Source organism: Heloderma suspectum, chromosome 14, assembly GCF_057233095.1.
Source record: "Heloderma suspectum isolate Gila_16-S chromosome 14, 16-S_ref, whole genome shotgun sequence".
Classification (NCBI taxonomy): Eukaryota; Metazoa; Chordata; class Lepidosauria; order Squamata; family Helodermatidae; genus Heloderma; species Heloderma suspectum.
The window spans coordinates 19,886,202-19,910,617 of NC_139471.1; the positions used below are offsets into that span (position 1 = coordinate 19,886,202).

At 47.8% G+C, this 24,416-nt stretch overlaps 1 protein-coding gene across 5 annotated transcripts in view; it reads left to right on the forward strand.

Moving 5' to 3' along the window:
• ST6GALNAC6 (ST6 N-acetylgalactosaminide alpha-2,6-sialyltransferase 6) overlaps positions 1-24,416 on the forward strand; it is a 40,684-nt gene that overhangs the window by 8,804 nt on the left and 7,464 nt on the right. The window contains exons 1-7 of one of the 5 annotated variants that reach the window (XR_014785907.1): positions 348-466; positions 8,937-9,001; positions 17,837-18,016; positions 18,744-19,141; positions 22,509-22,616; positions 22,717-22,853; positions 23,298-23,422. Coding sequence is in view for 2 of the 5 variants with exons in the window: in XM_084821033.1 (XP_084677159.1) it covers positions 15,090-15,212; positions 17,837-18,016; positions 18,744-19,141; positions 22,509-22,616; positions 22,720-22,906 (996 nt within the window). In the remaining 3 variants the exon portion in view is untranslated. Of the gene's footprint in view, positions 1-347; positions 467-8,936; positions 9,002-14,882; positions 15,213-17,836; positions 18,017-18,743; positions 19,142-22,508; positions 22,617-22,716; positions 22,953-23,297; positions 23,423-24,416 lie in introns of those variants that run through there. The other 4 variants (XR_014785905.1, XR_014785906.1, XM_084821034.1 and 1 more) reach the window with 4 other exon arrangements.

Consider the following 24,416-nt stretch of genomic DNA (forward strand, 5'->3'; position numbering starts at 1 on the left):
TAGCCCAGCCTCTGACATATTTGACCTCCAACGCCCAGCCCTTTCTTGTCTGTTTAACATGGACCCAGTTCCTACTGAGATGGTCAACTAGCGTCTGGGCTGTACCACTTTAGATAGCTGGTGGGGCTGCTTCCCTCCTGCACAGTTATTCCTTGCAGATAGAGAGCTAGCATATCAGGGTATGCTACCATGCTAAGGTACAGGGCACTCTCCCTGACATGCTAGTTTTCTATACGGAGTGAGTTCCTTTTTGCATTTTGTTTTGCATGGAGAGGCAAGTTCCCACATAAACCTCATGTATTAGTGCAGTCCAAATACAGGTTCATCTACTTTGGTGAGAACTACGTGGTACAGTCAGGGCAAGGCTTTGGAGCAGATGTCCAGGGCTCTACTCAGGAGATGTCGTTGCTCAGTGGCACCCTCAGGACAGGATTCGGGGGCAGAAGTCAGGGCCCCACATTTTGAAGTAAGTGACGTAATATGCATTACCATCTGAAGAGGGTGTGTCAGAGAGACCATAAAGTTCAGAGTGGAAAACAGAAGCAAGCAACCTGCCTATCCCTGGTCTAAAAATCGCCTCATTGTGTTATTTGGTATTGCGCACGACGTCTGTGTTCTATGCTGCACCTGAGAACGCTAGAGGAAATGGATCTTTGTGAATTCCAATGCAAACTGACCTTATTCGCCCCTGCTGCAGAAATGTTCCAGATTGGAACATCATCATCTTTCGGATTTTGCACTTCTCTGACTTTTGCGACGCGGTTCCTGGCTCAAAAAAATGTACCATAATGCATTTTAAAAATGTGTGTTTTAGGATCAGGTGTATTTAGAAATTTGTACTTTGAGAATTAAATATATTTATTGTGTGGAAATATGTTAAAAATACATACTTAAATACATATATTTGCAGATTAAAAAGAATTTTGCAGATTAATGTGGAAACAGGACGGAATGGACTTATGAATGAACACATGCAAAATTGACATGGATGTCTGATAATTGTTGTTGTTGTTGTTGTGGTTGTTGACATTGAGTAATCAGTGCCCCTTTTCTCCTTGGTTGGTTAGTTGAGCATCTGAGGGGAAACGAAAGTTGTATGTTTCCCCATGAGACTGATCATATAGGGACAGGTTTGTGTGTGAGGCTCCATGGCTCAACAGGTCAAAATGTAAGCAAATTGTGAATAGCATGTTTATTTTGCTGAGTCTTTGGGTTGACTTGAGTTTCAAGCCGCTGTTGATATCGTGGCAAATTTTTAGCTGTCTGTTATTATTGTTATATTCTGTCTTGCATTTTATGGGCATTTCTACACCAGCCTCAAATCCTGCATTTAAAACAGGGATTTCTGCTTCCATTTTAAATGCAGGATCACCACTTTACATGCACCCCCTTCCCCCTCCTTTTCCCCTTATCTGAGTCTTCCATTATCTTCATTGATCTCTGCTCCTCTTCTTGCCACTTCTCCTCTTGTCACGGAGGAAACTCAAGCGGAACACAACGGGGTAATTTGATAGCTCATTATCTGCGGTCTATTTAAAAACAGAACAAAGGGCATTTCGTGCATTTCGTCCCCTGGAGGGACACGGCGTCATGTAAAGAGCCCACAAACTTCCGTGAAGGAGCAAGCTCAATTGCAAGATAAATCGTTAGGTTTTTGTTTTACGTGGGGGGGGGGGTTGGTAATGATTGTAATCCGCCTTTGGGGCTCCTTTAGACGGAAACGTAAAAATACTGGGAAGGAAGGAATAGACATGGGTGATTAAAATCACACTGCTAGTGAAACTGAATGTCAAGGGGAACCAAAAGCCAGCTAGGCATCAATTTCTGCAACCGACAATGAATTTTGCAGTTCCGTTAAAATATAGAATACACCCACTGCCTTCCCTGAGACCTCAATCCAGATAGTTAAAGGAAATCTTCATTTGCCTGCTTCTTGGACCTCTTTCCGGATGTGGAAGCCATGAGGAAAATAAGTTAACCTTCAGTAGAAGTCCTGATCTTGAGAGTGCTGGAGACCCAACCAGTATGTTAAGATCAGCCTGGACATTCCATCCATTCCTGGTTTTTTCCCCTCTGTGTGATGTTTGCAATAGATGGCTGGTTTCCCCCGCTCCCTTCTGTCACGATTAGAGTATTTTTCCAAACATTCTCAGCTCAGTGCAAGGAGAATCTCTTATTAGGGCATTAAAAAATCCATTTAAATATCTGTGATGTGACAGTTCAGAAGGGACGTCAGCCACCACATTGAGCTCGGAAACAAAGAGAGAAAGTTTTGTTTTTATTTTCCCGAGGCTGATTTAAGGGGGCTCTCCCAGGAGACCAAGCTGTTCAGGACTTTAGAGCAGGGATTGTCAAACCCCGCACGCCGCCCCGCAATTTTTTTTTAATGTTGAATGAAAAATGGCATTCATAGCACTACGGAGTGCCGAAAAGCTCAAATCTGCTTTGTTGGTGAGTTGGATTTGACCGCTTTAAGTCTCCTTAGGTGCTATGGAGCCCTAAAGGGGTTTTCATAAAATGTTTAAATTCATTTTTTGGGAGACTGTGGCCCACAGGAGGGGGTGTCTGAGGGGCAAAAATGTCCCTGGACCTCCCAAAGTTGCCCACCTCACTGTTGCCGTTCCAAAGCTGGCATCGTATGTTCCGTATGGCTAGTCTGTCATGTCCCCCAAACCTCAGCCTTTTCAGGGTACAGGTTCTGGTATTACGAGAGAGGGATAAAAATGTCTCCCTATCCACCTTCTCCTCATCATGCCTAATTTTGTCCACCTCTCTCATGTCTCCCCTTGTCCTCCTTTTTTCCAAGCTAAACAATCCCAGCTGTTGTAACCTTCCCTCCTAGGGGAGATGCTCCAGCCCCTTGATCATTTTAGTTGCCCTTTTCTGCACTTTTTCCAGCTCTACAATATCTTTTTTGAGGTGCGGCAACCAGAACTGTGCACAGTATTCCAAGCGTGGTCGCACCATAGATTTATATAAGGGCAGCGTGATATTGGCACTTTTATTCTTGGCGCCTTTCCTAATTATGCCTAACATGGAGCTTGCCTTTTTTACTCTGGACCTCTTATAGGGAGCCCCTCTTCAAACTGTACTTACGCCCCCTGTCTTTTTATGGTAATGTGTATTATTTCTCTTACTTCAAAATGTGGGGCCTTGACTTCTGCCCCAAAGTCCTGTTCCGAGGGTGCTGCTGAACTGGAAACAGCGTTTCCATCCATCTTTGCGTTGGAACTTTGGCCTAATAATAAATGATACTCCCTGTACACAGAATAATAAAATCCAGTTTAGGAGCCCTGCCCTTTCAGGCTGCCAGGTATAGCTTTTTAACAAGATTACGCTTCCAGGAGTGCTTTAAATCCCTTTAGAGATACTGGGCCGACCAGTGTAAGTTAAACATTGATGAGATTAACATCTGCAATCGGGTATCTGTTTGAGTGGATTTCTCGATGGTTTGTGGGCATCGAGTTAATCTCTTTGCCATATGTGTTTTTCAACAGTGTTTTTAAAATAACCTTGACCAAAACTGCATAAGGGGGACTGTTCTGGAAGATGGTTTCTAGGGCCCCTTGCCCCAAAACCAGCCATTCCTGAATTGTGACGGGGGATGCTAAACTCTTTCATCAAGCGTAGCACTTCAGATATGGGGACAAATGCATACCCCCCCCCCAACATGGCAGATCAAAATATGGATGCTCTTTAGGGTGTCCACATATGCCTCACCCCGAAAAAGCGGGCTGCATAAAATTGGCATGTTCTAATTTATACATATAGATGCAAATTTAGAAAGAATGCCTATAATTGAAATAGAAATACGGTGCATCTCACCATAATGATGAAGACTGTGATTGGGGACCCATCTGCATGAGAGGTTTTCTCCGATGCTACTGTGGCTTAAAGTCATTAGGGACACATGACGTTGTGGCCCCTCTGTAGCCACCTTGGAGTTTACCTGTGGGGAAGCCGCATTTTTGCAGAGTACTGTTACTCTGTTGTTTTTCTTTAATTTGGCTCCCCTGTGGTTCAGCTGCTGTGTGCCCATCCCTCCACATTAAATTCAGTATAATTGGGGTGTTCCTAGGGGTGTGTCTTTCACCTGGCTGCACCCTCCATAACCTAAGTAACTAAAGAAGCTCACTTGCCTTTCCAGGTCCAGCACATCAAAGCCCTAGAGGGCTCTGTCGAGCCTTCAGAATCTCCCTGCACTCCCATTTCTCCAGTGGAAGTAATTAGCCTCAGTGATTATGCACTTTTCTGATGTTTGTGTTACTTATCTTCCCTGTTGTTGTGTTAACTCACTTCTCTGATGTTGTATTAAATTGCTTAAAGTGTAAAGTCGCTTCTTTGATGCATAAGAGCTTTATTGGAGTGGCAATCTGGCGAGGTCTCAGGATCAAGGGAGCCTGTCATCATGAGCAGGGAAAAAGTGCCTGGAGAAGGAGAAAGGGGTGTGTATGGAAGCTATAATTCCATGATAGTTTGCTGGAATGGGGCAAAATTGGGGGGTGGGATACTGTCAAGGTGAGCCTTCAGATGCTCCACTCAAGAATCAGGGATTTTGGCTTCTTCAGGCAAAAGTATGCACATTGGGAAAAATTGGTAGGAGCAGTAACTCTGTGACAGTTTGCTGCAATGGGGTGAAATTTGGGCAGTGGGCTGCTCTCATTGGGAGCCTTCAGATGCTGTACTGGATAATTGGGTTGTTTCTAAAGAATTGTGAATTAGTTGCCTTCCATTCATAATAATGTAGTAGGTGTGGGCAGCCTGGGAAACAAGCCTCTCTCATTGGTTGAGCGGCCCCTGCCTGGTTGATGACATTCAGTTCTACACCCCCTAACCAACCCAAAAGTATGGTCCTTTCGAGTGCTGTGTAGCCCGTGAAAACCGGATTTTGGAGGTATGGTACACCTGGCTGTTCTTGGTTCGTGTGTCCCTGACAGACCAAAGCCGATTCCATGAAAATCCGGATAATGCTTCTCATTCAGTTGTCGTGAAGATCCCCACCCCACCCCGCAGGTGAGCAGTGAACCTGCTGCTTAGTCTGCTGCCCCGATGTGCTAACTGTGGATGGACAAATTCAAGGTGCCGGCCGCTTTACTTTCTTTGGATTCTTTATCCTTAAACTAGACACAGACTGGACAGCCATTCAAATAGAGGACACCTTTAAATGGAGGCTAGTCCTCTGCCCTTCACATAGAGGAGTGTCCTCTGTAAAATAGGACGCATGGCCATCCTTCCTCTGCAGCTCAAAGCAGCTTTCACCAACTTCAAGGGCCCTTCTCTCTACTGCTGGCACAAGCTCTCCCCCTGCTTGAGGGGAGAGAGCATACATGCACCAAAGCCCACCATTCACTCTGAGAATCTCTGAGTGAGCTGGACGGTGGGCTCTCTGAAGAGCCATGTTGGCCAGAGAAAGAGGCTCTTCAGAGAACTGGCCAGGTCCAAATGGCTGGCTCTGTGGGGGTCCTTCCTTAGAGCCAGGCATTGTGGGAGGGATGTCCCAGGCGATTGCCTGCAGTATACCCTTCCCACCCTGTTGGACAAAGAGTTTGGTGTGGCTGTTCAGCCAGCCAGCCAGGCCCAAGTGACTGCTCTGAGAGGATCTTTCCCAGGAGTTCGCAGATAGTACACCCTTCCCACAATGCCTGACTCTGAGGAAGGACCCCCTCAGAGCTAGCCATTTGGGCCTGGCCGGTTCTCTGAGGAGCCATGCTGGCCTCTTTCTCTGGCCAACACGGCTCTCCAGAAAGCCCACCCTCTGGCTCCCTCAGAGATTGTCAGAGTGAGCTAGAGGGTGGGTGGGTGCTCCAGAGATCCTCGCCAGCCCTGCTCTCCCACTGCAGCAAATGCCACAGTGGGAGAGCAGCTGGTGGGGCTCTCCAGAGCACCCACTATAGTGCGCAATGGGAGGCACTCCTGGATAGCAGGGGGAGAACGTGATTTGATGCTCACCCCTACACACACCACTACCTGAGGAGGGGGATTCACCCTGCCTCATTTATTTTATTTATTTATTACATTTCTATCCCGCCTTTTTTCCTCTTTGAGGAACCCAAGGTGGCGCACATAACCCTCTTCCTCTCCATTTTATCCTCACAACAGCAACCCTGTGAAGTAGGTTGGGCTGAGAGTCTGTGACTGGCCCAAAGTCACCCAGTGAGCTTCCATGGCCGAGTGGGGACTAGAACCCGGATCTCCCGACTCCCAGTCCAACACTCTCGCCACTACACCGCGCTGGCTCTCATGAGAGGGCCAGCCTTGCTGCTCTCCCTTCTTAGGGTTTATTTCTTTTCTTTTATTAGCATAGCTCTTTAGTCATCTTCCAGCACTCGGAGCTCGTCTGAAAAACATAACACAAATAAAACAGCCCCCCCCAGAAGAACAGGAGCAATAAAACAGAAAAAATAATCAGCTGAGCCAAAGACCCACTGTGGAAGAGGTGTGTGAAGGCCACTCAGGAGTAATGGCCTTCAAGAGGAAAAATCATTCACAGCGCTGTGCCTGCTGATGTTAAGGCCTTCCCTCTCACTGCCACAGTTCTGGCCTCCCGTCACATCGGCTTTTGAAGCTGGGGCTAAGGGGGTGGTCAGAGGCGGCGTGGGGGACAATAAAAGGTGAGGCGCTCCCTGCAAGATGTGGGTCCCTGGCTGTGCATATATATCCCAACAAAGAGAAACAGCCCTGCACATTACTTCATTCCTTATCTGATCTGTCGACTTACAGCACAGTGGACTTCGACCATTTTTAATGTCATTTTCATTTCCGTGTACATTTGTACCCATAAATACAAGAACATCCGAAGACGATAAAACAATACGTAGAGGTTATCTCGTGGTAAGAACTGCTGCAGTAAACCTATAACAAACTTACGGGCTTGACGTATTGTGTTTTCTCTGTGGCGGTTGATCTGTAACAGTTCCTTCACATGTACGGGTGATCGGTGGATTCTTGCAGTCATCGAGAGGCCGAAACAAGGCTGTGGGAGTCTGTCTCGTCTCTACTCACCCTTGCAGTCCATAGCTTGGCTCACTTGCTTGGGTGACCTGGAGCTATTTGTTCTATAAGAAAGGGCTGGGCAGAAGGTAGATCTGGGGCATCTCTACACCAGCCTAAAACCCTGCATTTAAAACGGGGCTTTCTGCTTCCGTTTTAAATGCAGGATCTCAATGACTCCCTTTTTCACCCGCTTCCTTTCCCCCTCCTTCTCCCCACATCTGAGTCTCCCATTATCTTTCATTGATCCTCTCCTTGCCACTTTTCCTCTTTTCACGGAGGGAACTCAAGCGGAACACAACGGGGTAATTTGGTAGCTCATTGTGTGCGATCTGTTTAAAAACAGAACAAAAGGCATTTAGTGCAGGAGTCTCCTTGGAGGATCACAGCGTCATGTAAAGAGCCTGCAAATTTCCATGAAGGAGCAATCTCAACTGCAGGATAAAAGCTCAGTGTGAAGAAGCCCCTGGATGTACTGGTAGATCTCTGCAGGATTTAATGTAGATCAGCAAGGATTTCTGACTCCCAACTGTTTAATGTCTAGACAGACACATATTACACCTATATTAAAAGAACTTCACTGGCTGCCTTTTAGCTACCAAGCCATGTTCAAGGTTTTGCTGTTGGTATGCAAAGCCCTAAATAATATGGGGCCAGGATGCCTAGCTGACCATCTTGCCTTAGATATATCCGATCATCCCCCAAGAACTTCTGAGGAGGCCTTACTAGTCATTCCAGAGCCAACAGAATGTCTCCAGGTGGCGGTATGTAAGTGGGCCTTCTCGGTGGTGGCACCGCCCTTTGGAACACTCTCCCACATGTAGTTTAAGAGGCAGAAACAGTGGCAAGGTTTAAACGCCTCTTGAAAACACACCTGTTCACACAAAGTTTCCTGACCTGTGATGGACTCCTGTTACTACCTTATAACAAAATTGTTATCGTGTTGTAACGTTTTTAAATGATTTTTAGGGCTTTAATTATTTATTATTTTATCTGGGCTGTTCTATTGTTATGTTGTATTTCAATGTGAACTGCTTCGGGCTTTCAATATCTTACGTGTATATCTAAATAAATAAATAAAATAAGCGATAGCAACAACAAAATGACTCCCTTCCCACTTTAAATTGTACTGCTGAAATGAAGAAAGCATGAGTGGATTTTTGTGTGGAAGGGCTGTGAGATACATTCATTTCTGGCCTTCAGAATGAATGAATAAATAAACGAGTTATTTAATTCCTGGACTCAGAATTCTTTAATTCTAAGTGTAAGTTGGTGGATCTCAGGGGTTCTAGTAAAAAACAAAAACAAAACAGATCCCACAAGCCTGAAGTCTGCTCACCCATGCTATTAAAAAGTCCCTTCTTTTTCTCTTTCCTCTTTCTTCCTCTGAGGCATCCTAGACTGCTGCAATTAGAGACTGATATGCAACAAAATGTTGCAGCACAGAGCGCTCCTGTTTAGGGTTCTGGCCAGGCGGCCAGGCCCTTTTTCAGGATACTCCATTGCATTACCCCTCCCTGTGGTTTTCTACCATCCCCTCTCGGCAACAGCCAGTCAGCACGCTCAGTGTTCATTGGGCTGTTCTGGGAGTCTGTCCCCCACCCCCCATCTCCTGGCTAGGTTTATTTGTAATTCTGAAAACCTTTGGATTCCCCCAAACCTGTTGATACTTTCCTCTTGTGTGTGAATGGTGTTGTTTTGCCTCCATAAAGATCCACCCTCGGAGAATGAGTTGTATATTAGCATGTATAAGATATGGGATCTTATATGGCATATAACACAATGCGCTCTCAGATCGTCTGATCCTTTTAGTTGCTTGGCTTCTCTCGGGTTGTCTGGCTTCTTCCCTGAGGTTTGGGATGGGGATGTAAAATAGGAAGGTTAAACTAATTTGGAGGGTCCAGCCGCACTGCAAAGGTAACCCTGTCCTTTTGACTTCTATACAGGTGCACACGTTACGCTGATCAAGGCTCCAACCTAAAGCCGGGACAGCGAAATGAAAAACCACAAGGTAAGAACCAGCGAAGGGTGAGCTCTCCTCCCCTTCCCCCATGTCGGTTCCTGGTTTCAAGCTTTTGTGGCGAGTGAATGAAGAAAACGCAACTTCCTGCCCATATGATTGGCACATGTGCATTGATGGTGCGTTCTGTATGCACATCGAAGGTGCGTTGTGCATGCACATTAATCGCACATCGTGAGCACGCTTTGGGAATAGTGGTCCAGTTCCTGTAGTGTGTCCCAGGGAACCCAGCAAGCCTAAGGTATCCCCTTCGAGCTTGTTCAGAACCTGGCTTCTACTGAACACCTTAACAGATGTCTAGGTGGGTACACAACCAACATCTGTTTACTTTCTTTATTTACAAGTGGGACTCTCAACAAAATGCTCTGAAGTGGCTAACCTCATCATACAAACATATAAATGGAGACTGGAGTAGTGGGATCTGCAATAAAATGTTGCAACAGGGACTGCTCCTGTTCAAGGTTCCAGCCGGTTATGTCCCCCTTCAGAATGCACAGTTCCACTCCTCCATTTTTTCCCCTCCCACAGTCAGCATTCCATAGCTACTGAGCATGATCAATTCTCATTGGTTTGTTTTGCGGATGCCTCCCCCCTTGGGTTTTCCCCCCACGTGCCATGTGCCCCATTTAAATTGTCCATTCCACCCCACCTCCACCAGCTGATCGGTCCTGGGAAAAACCAAGGCGTGAGCTGATCCATGTTCCTCAGCTGTTCCCAGTGCCAATCAGCTGGGCACAATGGCAGCTCAGTGCACAGGGAGGGAACTTCAAATTTCCCCAACTTCATGTGCTGAGATGTGTGTGCATGTGTGTGTTGTACGTATCTGGGGAAAGGGCATGTGTGTGTTTGAGAGTGAGTAGGGGGTACACTGTGTGTGTGTGTGTGTGTGTGTGTGTGAGCATGTATGTGTGTGTGGGGAAAGGCTGTACATGTGTATGCTTGTGTGTATTTGACAAGGGGAGGGGCATGTGACAAGGGGAGGGAGGGGGAGCACAAGGGGAGACTGCGCTGGCAATGTCCACTGCTGCCTTTGGCTGCCTTGATCCACTGCCCATTGCTGCATGCAGCCCTCAGGGGCACAAAGGTTGCCCGCCCCTGAGTTATGTGCACAGTCATTGTTCAAATTCACAAATGCACTTATGTTTCTCTGGATTTAATGTCCAAGACTGTGCATTAAATCCAGAGATTTAATTCACAAATGACTTATGTTTCTCTGGATTTAATGTGCAGTCCAAGACTGTGCATTAAATCCAGAGATTTAATTCACAAATGCACTTATGTTTCTCTGGATTTAATGTGCAGTCCAAGACTGTGCATTAAATCCAGAGATTTAATTCACAAATGCACTTATGTTTCTCTGGAATTAATGTCCAAGACTGTGCATTAAATCCAGAGATTTAATTCACAAATGCACTTATGTTTCTCTGGATTTAATGTGCAGTCCAAGACTGTGCATTAAATCCAGAGAACCACAAGCGCATTTGTGAATTTGAGCAACGGTTGTAGGCACAAGTAAGGCTGTTATGCTTTCGGCGCCCTCAGCCCTGCCCTCCAATGTTTTCTCTCTCTTTCCATCTAGTAGTTTCATGATTTACGAAGCCACATTTTCTCTCAGGGTCACAGCACTCAATAATTAACTTGTGCAAGGCAAGTATAACGCACTTAAGGTTCAAAACGAAGTCGCAAGCTAAGCTATGCATGAATCCCCCAACTTGTTCTGAGCAGGAACCAAAGCCTGCATGACAGAGGCCTTGTTCAGTGGAGGCCTAGCTCCGAACCTATTTCCCAGGGCCCTGGAACCATTCCACAGACCCCTTCGTTTCCACTGTTGTCAATGGAAGTTTTTTTTCTCAGCTTGCTTGCTTGCTTATTTATTTATTGCATTTATATTCTGCCCTTTTTCCTCTTGCAAGGAACCCAAGGAGGCTTACATCCTCCTCTCCATTTTATCCTCACAACAACAACAACCCTGTGAAGTAGTTGGGCTAAGAGTCTGTGGCTGGCCCAAAGTCACCCAGTGAGCTTTCATGAGCGACTGGGGACTAGAACCCAGATCTCCCAGCTTAAGAGAGTCCAGTACTCTCACCACTACACCACACTGGCTCTCTTAATTGCCAGTGCAGGGGGCAGTTTTCAAGGGCAATTGTAACTGAGGAAGGAAGGATTAATACTTACTTTTCCACATGCCTCAATACCTCACACCCCGTAATCTTTTTCTGCATGGAAATTACGCTTAGAAAAAATACTGTTTCCATTGGTATGGGATGATTTGGGTCATGGTGCGAATTAATTGAACACTTATTTTATTTAAGATGATCTGGATGAGAAATTACTTGCCTGGCTTTGCTTCCTGTGAAATTTAAATAAATCCTAGCAATTATTTCCAAAGTTGGAAATAGATATAAATTAGCACATGCAGATTTTATGCCAATTTGTGGCCTGTGGACCTGGGCCTCAAATCTTTTAAGTGCCTAGCGATGCACTCTCATCTGGGAGTAAATCAATGACGCATAGTGGGATTTGTTTCTGCCCTGACACAAACCAACCTGCCTTCCAAAGCAATGCTTAACTGGCCCCTGGTAAACCAATTTTAAACAAGGCAGATATTTGGCCCACATCTTTTGCTTGTAAAGAAAAAGATTATATGTGTAGGATGAGAAGGAAGCTGTAGTCTGCTAAGACATCCGGCAATATTTGATGCTCATCATATCATCAGCCGTGGCACCTGTCAAGAGGATTAACGGAGCAGAGTAGATCTTTCAAAATAGCAAGCAGAGTCTTAGCTGTTGGTGGCATCAGTTTCATAAAAGCCAAAAAAAGAATTCCTCCATAGATATATCTTCTGCAGCAGGGACAGGCAAGCCGGTACCTTCCAGATGTTTTAGACTACAACTCCCACAGGCCCCAGCCAGCATGGCCAATGGACAGGGATTATTGGAGATGTTGTCCAAAAAATTCTGGAAAGCACCTCATTGCTCTGTAGCAATGAGGTAGAAATCGACCCCCAGTTCCCGGGAAGCGGGGGCGGGAAGCAAGGAAGAGTCATGCATCATATGCATCGCATCTTAGGAGAAATCTGCAACCAATTCAAATGAGTTCAGATTTCTGTGAATCTGATCTGTACATTCCACAGCAGACCAGCTTTTTCCGAATCACATAGATTTTGTAGACTTGAGTACCAGTTTCTTTGTTTTTTACTTTGAGGGAGGATCTGCACAAATGTGCATTTGTGCAAGTGTGGACTTATGCTAACGCACCTGATTGTAAAAGTGCATTTGCAAACAGGAAGGAAATAATCTGCTGACATTTATTTATATCTCTATCAATCAATCAATAATATTTCTTGGGTGCCTCTCAGGACAGAAGCTCTCCCAAGGCCCTCCCAAAGTGGTGTACAGCAATGAAGCACATAAAACCAATATGATACTAAGTAAGAACACAATAAAAAAGCAATAAATCCCAACAACAAAACCAGCAATAAAACAGTAACAAAAACCACAACAACAGCAATCATATCAGGAGAAAGCCGGAATAAAACAATATGTTTTTAAGTCCTTCTTAAAAGCCTGCAATGATGGAACATGGCAGACCCCCAATGGTAACTTATTCCAGAGGTTGGGGCCACTGCAGAGAAGGCCCTCTCACGTGTGGTAACCTACCTAAGTGCTCTCATGGGTGGGCATGTGAGAAGGGCCTCTCTTGGTGATCGTAAAGTGTGAGTAGGCTGATGTGGGTGAAGGCGGTCCTTTACGTAATTTGATCCCGAACCCTTTAAGGCTCTAAAGTCAAAAAGCACTTTAAATTGGGCTCGGAAAGCCCAAGAGACTTGGCGTAACCAGGAGGAGACGTTTTGTGTAAAAGGACTGTGAGCTCAGTTCTGGGACTGAAACCAATTCCTAGGCTCAGAATGTCCTTAGAAACATCCTGTCCTTTCCTTCTAATTGTGTGTCTTTTGCACCCAGTTGGTGGATCTTGGAGCTCCTCTAAAATACAAAGTGAACCTGCCAAGCCTGTTGTCTACTCATCTCTGCCCTAGAACATACCTCACCCTCTCCTGGAGCTGCACATTGTTGCAAAACAGTGTGACCTTCAGATGTGTTGGGCTGCAAATCCCACCATCCCCAGTCAGTGTGGCCAGTGGCCTAGTCCAAAACATCTGGAGGGCACCAGGCTGTAGAAGGTGGGTGGCATTGGCCAGGCTGTTTTTTCAGGGACGTTTTCTTTCCATTACTTATCTTCCGACTGGGAGGAAGCCCTGATCAGCTTTGGAAGAGGTGTCACGGAGGAACGCTGGTGGAACTGAGGGTGCAATCAAAATGTATTGTGCACCAATTCTGTCTTTTCCTCCTATGCAGAGAATTTTCAGGTACAAAAAAAGACAGAAGAAACGGTGGGAAAACACGGGCGGCTTACAAATGGAAGATGATGATGTCTGGACCCCCGTTGTCCCTGTAAAATTCCTGCACACACTTAGATGCCTTGCTAAGAATGGCAAGTAAGAGACACTCTCCTACCTGCCACTTTTAATAGGGGATTTAAATAGGGGTAGTGATGGCCACCCATTTGGATGGCTTTAAAAGGGAGTTAGACCAATTCCTGGAGGAAAAGGCTATCAGTGACTACTAGTTCTGATGACTGTATGCTACCTCCAGTCTCAGAGGTAGTATGCTGGGGAACATGGGCAGGAGGGTGCTGTTGCACTCGTGTCCTGCTTGTGGGTTTCCCGTGGGCAGCCGGTTGGCCACTGTGGGAACAGAATGCTGGACTAAATGGACCTTGGTCTGATCCTTATGTTCTTATGGGGATGAGATTATCATCGTTGTCGTCGTCGTCGTCGTCGTTGTCATCAGTATTTCTATGCCACCCAATAGCTAAAGCTCTCTGGGCGGTTTACAAAGATGAAAAACATTAAAAATACAGCATACAGAGGTTAAAACCCGTTTACATAAAAACACACACACACAATATACACAAGACAACGTATATCTAAAACAACTTCAACCAAGCAATCTCAAGCAGTCAGCCATAACCGTAAGACAAATCCAGGATCAATGAAAACTCATCATATGCTGCCAAATGCCTGGGAGAAGAGAAAGGTCCTTGACCTGGTGCCACGAAGATAACAATGTTGGCGCCAGGTGGGCCTCATTGGGGAGATCATTCCAGAATTGGGGGGCCACCACCAAGAAGGCCCTCTCCCTTGTTGCCGCCTTCCGAGCTTCCCTCGGAAGAGGCAGCTGGAGGAGGACTTTAGATATTTTTATGTGCCCAACACTGGCACTGGACGTGATCTGGCAATCCTCGGCTCTTCCGCGATGCGCTCAAAAGAGCAAAATGCCATCCCGGCTTAATGGTAGGTTGTAATGGAAGCTTAATCCTGACAAGACAGAGGTGCTGTGTAAGTAGATGGTTCATCAGCTCAGGGAAATGGTCTTCAGCTTTGTTCTGGACAGGATTACATGCGCTCTGAAGGATCAGGTTCACAGTTTGGAGGTGCTCCTATATCACAAGAGCCTAACTTATAGTTGGAGACTGAGGCTACAGATACATACAGAAATAGAAAGATGACTGGTTGCCCTCTGTGACTGGGACGAAATAATTATCTGGTCCTATAAAATTTGCCAAAGGGTCCTGTATAGTTTTACCGTCATGGAGGTGTTGTTGGGCCTAGTTTGGTCTGGGCAGCAAGTAGGAGGAACTTGTTGATGCAGCACTCCAACTTCCATCACCCCCGACTGCTGGCCATGTTGGCTGGGGCTGATGGGAGATGGAGTCTCTCGACAGCCCACCCCTGCCTCGGCGTGTGTGTCTATCTGAGACATAGTTGCCCCCTAAAGAGCCGCTTTTGAACTGAAAACGCCGTCAGAAGTCTAGCTACGTGATCGCTGAGCTTTCTTCAAGGGATAGTTACCCCAAACAGGTGTGAGCCAAGAGCGGTTCTGGCCAGCGGGAGCAAAGCCCGGCAAAACAGAACGAGATTTCCGGGTAGCCGTAGCGTAAAACGCAGCAGGAACTCCTCTGACGCTGCTTCTGCTGCTGGTGCAAAGGAGAGGAAGTCGACGGGTCGACTGGGTCCATCATGCCATGGGCGCTGCGGATCCTGTGTGGCGCTGGGGGCGACTCAGGGCAGGGCAGAGCACCCCCGTGGGGAACATGCCGAAGGCTTTGGGCCTCTTGGCCCCGCGAGCTTACATCCTGGAAGGTGATTTCTCTCCCCGCCGCCCCGCCGTCCGCCACCCCCAACACACCTCTTTCCCTCTCAGGAGCTGTGCTAGAGGGATAAATCGTCTGCATAAACAGAGTCAGATAAGAATGCAGGCGGGGGGTGATTAAATTCTTAACACTTGAGCCATTTTGGGGGGCAAGGGTGGAATTCAGGGGGGTGGGCAGGCGGGAACACTTTGCCTCGTTATTTACTCATGCATTATTTAGTCCATTTCTATCCCGCTTTTCGACTAGAAAAAGTGGCTTACAATTTTTATGAAATGCAACGGATCCTGCAGGAGCCAAAATGATGCCATTTGGCTCTGGGGGGACGGGGCGGTGCAAACTGCAGCAGGGCCATCTGATGTTGCCTTCCCCTGCTCCTGTGCTCCTCGCTTTTCCTTCCTTCCTTCCTTCCTTCCTTCCTTCCTTCCTTCCTTCCCACAGGACAGTTATTTTAGAAGGTAGGCCCAGGCTCCCTAGTGACTATTATCGTGGGGGTCTCAGTATTGCGCCTTTTAGGGTGCAATCCTATGCATGTTTAGACAGAAAAAAGACTACAACTCCCAGCATTCCTGAACTAGAATTCCCCAGCCAGCCATGCAGAAATACACTCAAATGAGAATGGCTGGCTGAGGAATGCTGGGAGTTCTAGGACTTTTTTCTGTCTAAACATGCACAGGGTTGCACCCTTACTTGGGTTAGGTGCACAGAAAATAATAGAAATATTTAAGCTGCAATCTTACGTAGGACACAAGCCCCATTGAACACCTCGGAACTTACTTCTGAGCAAACATGCGTAGGATCGCATGGTTAGAACATTAATTTCCACAAGTCTAACCCCATCTGTAAAACGAGTGATTTTTTCTAGCCTTCACAGGCTAGAACACTTCCACCCACGCATTGTACAAGTAGGTAATTCCTTGATAATATGCGACGCCTATTATATGTTTGGTGACCTGATATGCAGTCTGTGGATGAGAACAAGTGGTTTAGACTCATATCATCTGTGTGCGTGCATGGAGGGTGGGCATGACCTTGTACTTGAGTTAGAATTACACCCCTGTTTTCTGGGGGGTGCGGATCAGGGACAAGGGGAAAATTGCATAAAGAGTTGGATTAGAAAATTCTGTTCTCCAGGGAAAGTGATAACCGTTGGGGCAGGGTGAAGTCTGGTGGCTTCATGGCTGCCCCATTAATTTCTTTTAACAAATCAAAGGATTACTTTGCTCACAAGTGCCAGCATGCGCTGCATAAGATCCCTTTTGAAGAGATGGAAACAGAAACACCCTCTGTCGAAGGGGCCTTTTAGGAAGGGGCTATAGCTTAGCGATAGAACAATGGCTTTATATGCACAAGGTCCCAGGTTCAGTTCCCAGCATCCCCAGTGGGAGCTGGGGGAACTGGGAAAGACCCTGCCTGAAATGCTGCTAGAGTTTGACTTTGTCCATAAATCAGCTTCCTCTGTTTAGGCCATCACAATAAAAGTGGAAAATAAAATAAGGGAAATTCTTCCCAAAATGGCTGCAGCCATAGCAAACAGGGCTAATCTGTAACTAACCATGGATCAATCGTCACACAGAAGTTCTGCTATAACATCCTGGGGTAAGTCGCTAAGACGCTGGGGAATGATAACCGAGAGGAATTTCCCCCCTTGGTAGCGCATACAAAGGACAACAGTTCCTACGTTCCTGTTCCTATGTGGCAGGCCCGACGGACAGAGGAGTGACTTTTGCGAGCGTTGGTCAAACGGATATGGTTTTCTCCAACCGTGACAATTTCTAGACTCGGAGAGAGACCTTAAAATCCATGGTGTGCATGCATGTGCAGGGAAGGAAAAAATAGAACTCACCTGTTCATCAGTGACAGAAAAAATGCAGGAATGCCAGGGTAAATCCACCTTCCTGCCTGGCTGTTGATCAATTAAAAAAATGATAAAAGTGCAGCTGAAACTGCATTACTGTGTCTTTCACATGTACACACCAATACCAGAGAGTCATGGAGTTGGAAGGGGCCTTGCACAGGCCATCTAGTCCAGACCTTCTTGCCTCCCATAGTGTTCTCCTAAGGTGCAACCAAAATCTAGCCTCCTTTAACTTAAGCCCATTAGATCTAGTCCTAACCCCCTGGACAGGAAAGGACACATCTTTACCCCTGTCCCACTCTGCTCAGTCTTCTCCTCTCCAGGCTAAACATACCTAGTACCTTGCACCTTTCCTCATAGGATTTGTTTTCTATACCCCTGACCATCCTATAAACCTGTTCCAGTTTGTCTATATCCTTCTTGAGGTACAAGAGCCAGAACTAGACACAGTACTCCAGACGAGGTCTCATTAGTGCAGAATAAACTAGAAGTATTGGTTCCTGTGACTTGGAAACCATTGTTCTATTAACGCAGCCTAAAACTGCATTCGCCTTTTTTTGCAGCAACATCACGCTGCTCGCTCATGCTGAGCTTGTGAATGGCTACCATCCCAAGATCCTCTTCACACACATCACTGCCATACCAGAGAGAAGCTGTATAAATAGCAGCCGTCTTGGAGGGCAAATCTGCAAGCATCAGGCTCTTTCCATCCCTCTCTGGTCCTTTTGTCTACTTGTTCTCTCTTTTTTGGCCTGCAGAGCCCGCATGCTGTTGTCCTTGTGGTCCTATTTGGTCTGGTCATGCTGCTAATCATTTACAACTCTAACAACCGGAATGAGATCTTCCATTACAGCACCTTGAGAGCTAAACCATACCTGCCTTCCAGCCTCAAGAAGTGGGGGGTGAAAAATGGATACCTTCCTGTCTCTGGAAACAAGGTATGGGGAGCTGTCGAACTTTCAGTCACACTTGTCTTGCAGATTAACCAGTGTTAGGGGGCAGGGGCGATATTCTTGCAGGCATAATAAAGTTAATGTAACCATCCACAACACACAGAAGTCCCTTCCCTCCGGCATATTGTATAAGCCAAGTGGAAGGAACTCTAGGTGAGGCAGCCTTGTATTGTAAACATTAGCTTGGTCGCCACTGGCGACAAGAAATTACATGAAGGTGAGTGAGCAGGCTGGTGGAGAAGGAATGGAGCACTGCCACAGGAGAGATTGCACAGGGCTCTAAACAGTGTTGGGAGCCTACACTTGTAAAGCAGCCTTCCCCCGTCAGACCATCCTTCTCCAACACATGAAAGGTGGTAGGACCAGATAACAGGGACACAACAGAGGAGGTTGCTGACTGTATCACTTTGGATGGGGGAATTCCATCTTTTAAATGCTCCCCCATGAAAATCCAAACAAACAAATGTCCCCGCATGCAGAAAATTGCATATCAACAGGAAAGGTTATATAGCCTGATATGCTAGTTTTCTAAGTGCAAGGGATTTTTCTTTTGCTTTTTTCAACACAGGGGAGCATGCAAAACTGATTGCCCCTCCTGCAGTCTGAAGTGCCACAGTACAGGAAAGACTGTACCACCTGATTTTGCTGGATGTATGAATTCGAGGCCAAACACAGAAGCTTAGTGTTCCCTCTCGTCCCATTTCTTTCCTAGAGTTTGGACCGCCACTGCAGCCAATGTGTGATTGTCACCAGTTCCAGCCACCTGCTCGGGAGCAAACTGGGGGCCATTATCGACCGCTCAGAATGCACAATACGCATGAACGACGCTCCCACGACGGGCTATGCGGCTGACGTGGGTAACAAGACCACCTTCCGGGTGGTGGCACATTCGAGCATCTTCCGGGTCCTGAAGAGACCACAGGAGTTCGTCAACAAGACTCCAGAGACCATCTTCATTTTCTGGGGGCCGCCTGTCAGGATGCAAAAAGTCCTGATCAAGGTCATCCAGCACGTCAGCCTGTCTTTCCCCAACATGTCGGCCTACGTAGCTTCCCCCAGCCGCATGAAACAGTTTGATGACCTGTTCAAAATGGAGACGGGGAAGGACAGGTAAACTTGTTCATAGGTGTCCCTCCAACCTCCTGGCTGCTGGGGTCGTGGGGGTGGGATGGACGGGACAGGGAGGGGGAAGATAGATTGCCTGCATCTTTTTCTTAATATTTCTTGAACTCCTAGCTACCAGTTAGTACATTGGGACTAGGCTTTGACGGTGGTTTGAAAGCTCCAGCTGGGCAACTTCGGAGGGTCCAGGGGCCATTTCCCCACCCTAGTGGGCTGCACCATGGAAGGTGCAGCTATGATGCACTAGAAAGCTCACATTGAATTAAAAGTGCCTTTGGGGGGTTAAAAAAAATACATTTTTGGAGCCAACGCCCGTGTGTTGCCCATGCCTGTTTTAGACGCTAAGAAGGAGGTTTGTTTGCAACATTTTTATATAACACCTTCAGCCCAAATATTTCCCAGGGTGGTTTGCAAACAAAATAGAATGCCCCCCCCCCCACCAATCAGTACAATAAAACAGAATAAGAATAATAGCACTATAAAAATCGGCATTGAAAAGCGGTGGTTGAAAATGAGCACAAACCCAGCGCCTTCAAAATCTTCAAAGCCCTGGGAGAACATGCAAACGAACAAAAAGTCTGTTCAGGCATTGAAAAGATAACAAAGCAGGTGCCAGGCAGGGCTTCCCCTAGGGAGGGAGTTTGGAGTTCCATAAATGGGGTGCTGCCACTGGGAAGGCCCTCTTCATGGTTGCCACATGTCTCACCTCAGACAGCTCGTGGGTGTTTGGAAGAGAGTACGCAGATGCTCTCAACTGCACGTTAATGTAAGGAAAGGATAAGCTCCAGAGAGCAATTTGAGGTGCTGATTGTGATCTTTAAAGGGCTTAATGGGCCAGACCGGGAACACTTAAGGGAGTGCTTTTTCCCATTACCCCCTGCCATTTAGGATCAACAGTAGAGGCTCTGCTCTTTGCTTTCAGAGACAAAGATTATGAGGGCCCGAGGGATGTCTTCCTCAAGATATTATTTATTTAAAGCATTTTTACCCTGCTGTTTAGCCAGAAAAGGTTCCCAGAGCAGCTTACAAAGATCAGCAGTAAAACAGTCTCTGCCATCAGGGTTGCACCCTAAGTGACATGACTCACAAAGAAAAAGGGACTGGGAGGGAGGAGGGGAAAAAAGCAAGCTCAGGTGCAAGTTCTTAAAGTTAAGGTTCTTATGATGACTAGCGGAGATGGAAACAGTTCAGGTAGCCTGATGGAAAGGCTGCCAGCTAGGTAACAGTTGAGGAAGAGCCAAAGGCAGCTGGTATCTCAGCAGAGGTGACAGAATAGCCCTGTTCTCTTCTCCTCCTTTGCTCTGCAGCCTGATGGAATGGTTGCCATCTAGCTAACAGTTGAGGAAGAGCCAAAGGCAGTTGGTATCTCAGCAGAGGTGACGGAATAGCCCTGTTCTCTTCTCCTTTGCTCTGCAGCCTGATGGAATGGTTGCCATCTAGATGACAGTTGAGGAAGAGCCAAAGGCAGCTGGTATCTCAGCAGAGGTGACGGAATAGCCCTGTTCTCTTCTCCCCCTTTGCTCTGCAGCCTGATGAAATGGTTGCCATCTAGGTAACAGTTGAGGAAGAGCCAAAGGCAGCTGGTATCTCAGCAGAGGTGACGGAATAGCCCTGTTCTCTTCTCCTCCTTTGCGCTGCAGCCTGATGGAATGGTTGCCATCTAGGTAACAGTTGAGGAAGAGCCAAAGGCAGCTAGTATCTCAGCAGAGGTGACGGAATAGCCCTGTTCTCTTCTCCTCCTTTGCTCTGCAACATGGTGGAATGGCTGCCACTATGTGGTACCGATGCTCCAGAATCCTATTCCCAAGGAAGCACTCCAGATTAGTTCTTAACTGGGAGGGCTAGGCTGGATAAACCTTCATCTGGGGCCCAGATTCTGGGCTGCACCCCACGGAAAGTGGAGGCTCACAGGACAGAATGCTCCTCCTTACTTTAAAAAAAATCCGTGGAGAAAACTAGTCCAATGGGTCTATGGAGGCTTGGGACTACATTTCCCAACAGCCCCTGCTGTGACCTGTGTCTGATCTAAGGAGGAGGGTTGCCTTCCTGTGAGGAAGAAGGGAAAACAGAGCCAGAGAAAGGACTCCAGCACGGGGTGGGGAATGTGTGACCTCCTCCAGATGGCGTTGGAGTATAACTCCCAACACCCCCAGCCAGCATGTTTGGGGACAATGGGAGTTGTAGTCCAACGCCGCCTGGAAGGTGCCAAGTAGGGGAAAGCAACTTCTCCGCATCAGTTTGTTAGTCTTTAAGACGCCTTTGTTACCTTCCGGTAAAGTGGGATCTCACATGGCGACTAGTGCGAGATATGTGTATGTTGTTGCCACCCAGTGGTCAAAAGGCAAGACAGCGCCTCTTCAGAAAAGCTGGCACTGAGCACCGTGCTCTGGGGCATGGTTCCGAGATGGATGCCAGACTGAGAAGGGTATCCAGAAAGACCAAGAAATAAAAAGCAGTTATTGTTTCACCTACCGGGGTAGCCCACATCTATGCCATAACCACCATTGTGGACCACATTCAGGCAAACTCCTTTGGAAGAGGTGGAATGTAGGAACACACCGGGGACAAAGTAGCAGTGAGAATTGGCAGCGGTGCCGTCAGGGCAGTAGAACAGGGCTCTGGGCAGCTGGCTTGCGGGGTATGTCTCTACAGGTCATGTCCACGTGATCTGATTTTGTTCTCTGCAGCTGACTTTGTTCTCTGCGGCTGCTTGAGAATATACTACTGCTACTAGATGATGAAGGTAATCAGTATAAGATTAATAACTTGAAAGGCTGTCACAGCGAGGAAGGCCAGGATCTCTTCTCAATCGACCCAGAGTGCAGGACATGGAATAATGGGCGCAAGTGACAGGAAGCCAGATTTCGGCTGAACATCAGGAAAAATGTCCTGACTGTTAGAGCAATATGACAATGGAACCAATTACCTAGGAAGGAGGTGGGCTCTCCCACACTGGAGGCATTCAGGACAAGGCTGGACAGCCACCTGTCAGGGATACTCTGACTTGGATTCCTACACTGAGCAGGGGGTTGGACTCGATGGTCTTGTAGGCCCCTTCCAACCCTACTCTTCTATGATTCTATGATTCTAAGATATTCACAACATTCTTATTTTTCCGGGCATGTTAAACTGGGTTCCTTACCTCTCCCTGCGAACTTACGGTTTCGTTGCCTCTCTGTTTTTCTGTTATATGAAGGAATATGTCACTTTTATTTTATTGCCCTTGAGCAGCGTACACTGCCCCAGAATCTGTCAGGAAGACGGAGTGCCCAGGGCAGCCGCCTTCCCTTCTCCTCTGCTTCCCTTTGACAATTCCTGGCCTTGTTTCCCTCTCCTCCCACACCCCGCTCCGCAGAGTGACCTCCCGGTCGTGGCTGAGCACGGGCTGGTTCACGATGGTGATCGCCGTCGAGCTGTGCGACAGGGTCCACGTTTACGGCATGGTCCCCCCGAACTATTGCACGTAAGTCCCCCGCGCTCCGAACCTTCTCGGTGGGCTCGGCAGAGGGGTTTTGCCCCGGTCTGTCTCATTGGATGCCCTTCCGCCCTCCCCCCCCCAACAGCAGGAAGCCTCAGCCCCACAAGATGCCCTACCACTATTACGAGCCGAAGAGCCCGGATGAGTGCGCCACGTACATCCACAACGAGCGGAGCCGCAAGGGCAACCACCACCGCTTCATCACGGAGAAGCGGGTCTTTGGCAAGTGGGCGAGCCTCTACAACATCACCTTCTCCCACCCGGACTGGGATTAAGGCCTCGACGGGGAGACGGCAAAGAAGCCACACAAGTGCCAAACCTGCTGGCTTGCGGGGCCGGGGGTGGGGGGAGTCAGTGAGGGAGGGGGGACATCTCTGCTATGGATTCCTTTGGCCAACGGAAGTTCAGCTGGCCAGATGCCGCCACCAGCATCTGGCGCCTGCCCCAGCCTTTCCCTGGGCCAGGCCTCTGGGTCTGTGAGCCGCCGTGTGTCCATTGCCCACAGTGCAACGCTACGTGGAGGGCATTGTGGGAAATGTCCGGCAGTGGCTTCCCATTGCCCGGGGGCTCTCCAGAGGGCATTTTGCCATCCAGTCGTGGTTCTGACACGCATCTCGTACCACTGGGTGGCTCTCTGAATGCTTTGAATTCCTCTTTGACTTCCAGTGAAAGTCACTGGGGGGCGATCGGAGCACGTCACTCCCAGCTCTGCGGGCGGCACATAGGGAACATCAACACGCAAGAGCCCCCTGGCGGATCCACCAAATCTCCAGCCTCCTGGAAGCCCACAAGTAAGGCACCACTGCCACAGCCCACCCTCGTGGTTTGTCTCCCCGCTACCCCACAGCAGTGGGTGTTCAGAAGCACATGGCCTCAGCAGGTGGGAGGTGCCGCCCTTAGCTACAATGGTTAAGTGCTCCAGGCAGAGCATGAATTTCTCTGACCCACGGGTGGCCTTCCTCCAGAGGTCGTTGGGCTCCAGCTCCCATCAGCCCCAGCTTCCGTAGCTAATGGGGATAATGGGAGTTGTAGCCCAACATCGACAGGGCTGGCAGGTTGGCCGCTCCTGCTTTATACGAACCTGACGAGAACACTGCTGGGTCAGAACAGTGGCCATCTCGTCCCCCAGCATCTGACGGTCAAAAGCGCTGACTGCCTACTCCGTGGAGTTTCTCCTAGCTATCCTAACAGAGGTATGATCCGTCCTAAGCTAAAATGCTTGTGGGAGGAGCTGGGGTGTAGAAGGAATGGCGGGGTGCAATCCGATTGTTACCCGCAGTGCAATCCTATATGTCTGCTCGAGAGTAAAGCCCCACGGAATTCTCAGGCAAGTGCATATATAGCGTTGCAACCTAAAGGTGCAGAATTTACAGTGGGCGGCTGCTGTCCAGTCAGCTGACGCCCACTCATGCTGGCCTGGCTCCATCGGTCACACCCCTACCAGTCTTGTAGCACAAGTCTCACCATGCGGCACTCTGCTAGCTTCTAGGGAACCCCCAACCCACCCCAAATCTAAAAATAAATAAGTGGAATTGCACCAGTTGCACACATGGACCTTGAACGTTAAAGATCTCCCCTCCCCTTTCCAAAAAGATCCGTCACCCCTGGGAACGCACCGTCAATCCTTGGCCAAAGTATCAGACGAAAAACCCATGCAAACAAAAGCGGCAGCAGTTTCTACATCAAGAGCCCACATTCATTGATCAACACGGACAGCGTAAATTGCCAAAAAAAAAAAAAAAAGCGTTCCGCGTGCATCGTTTATTCCGATCGTCCCCCTTTGTA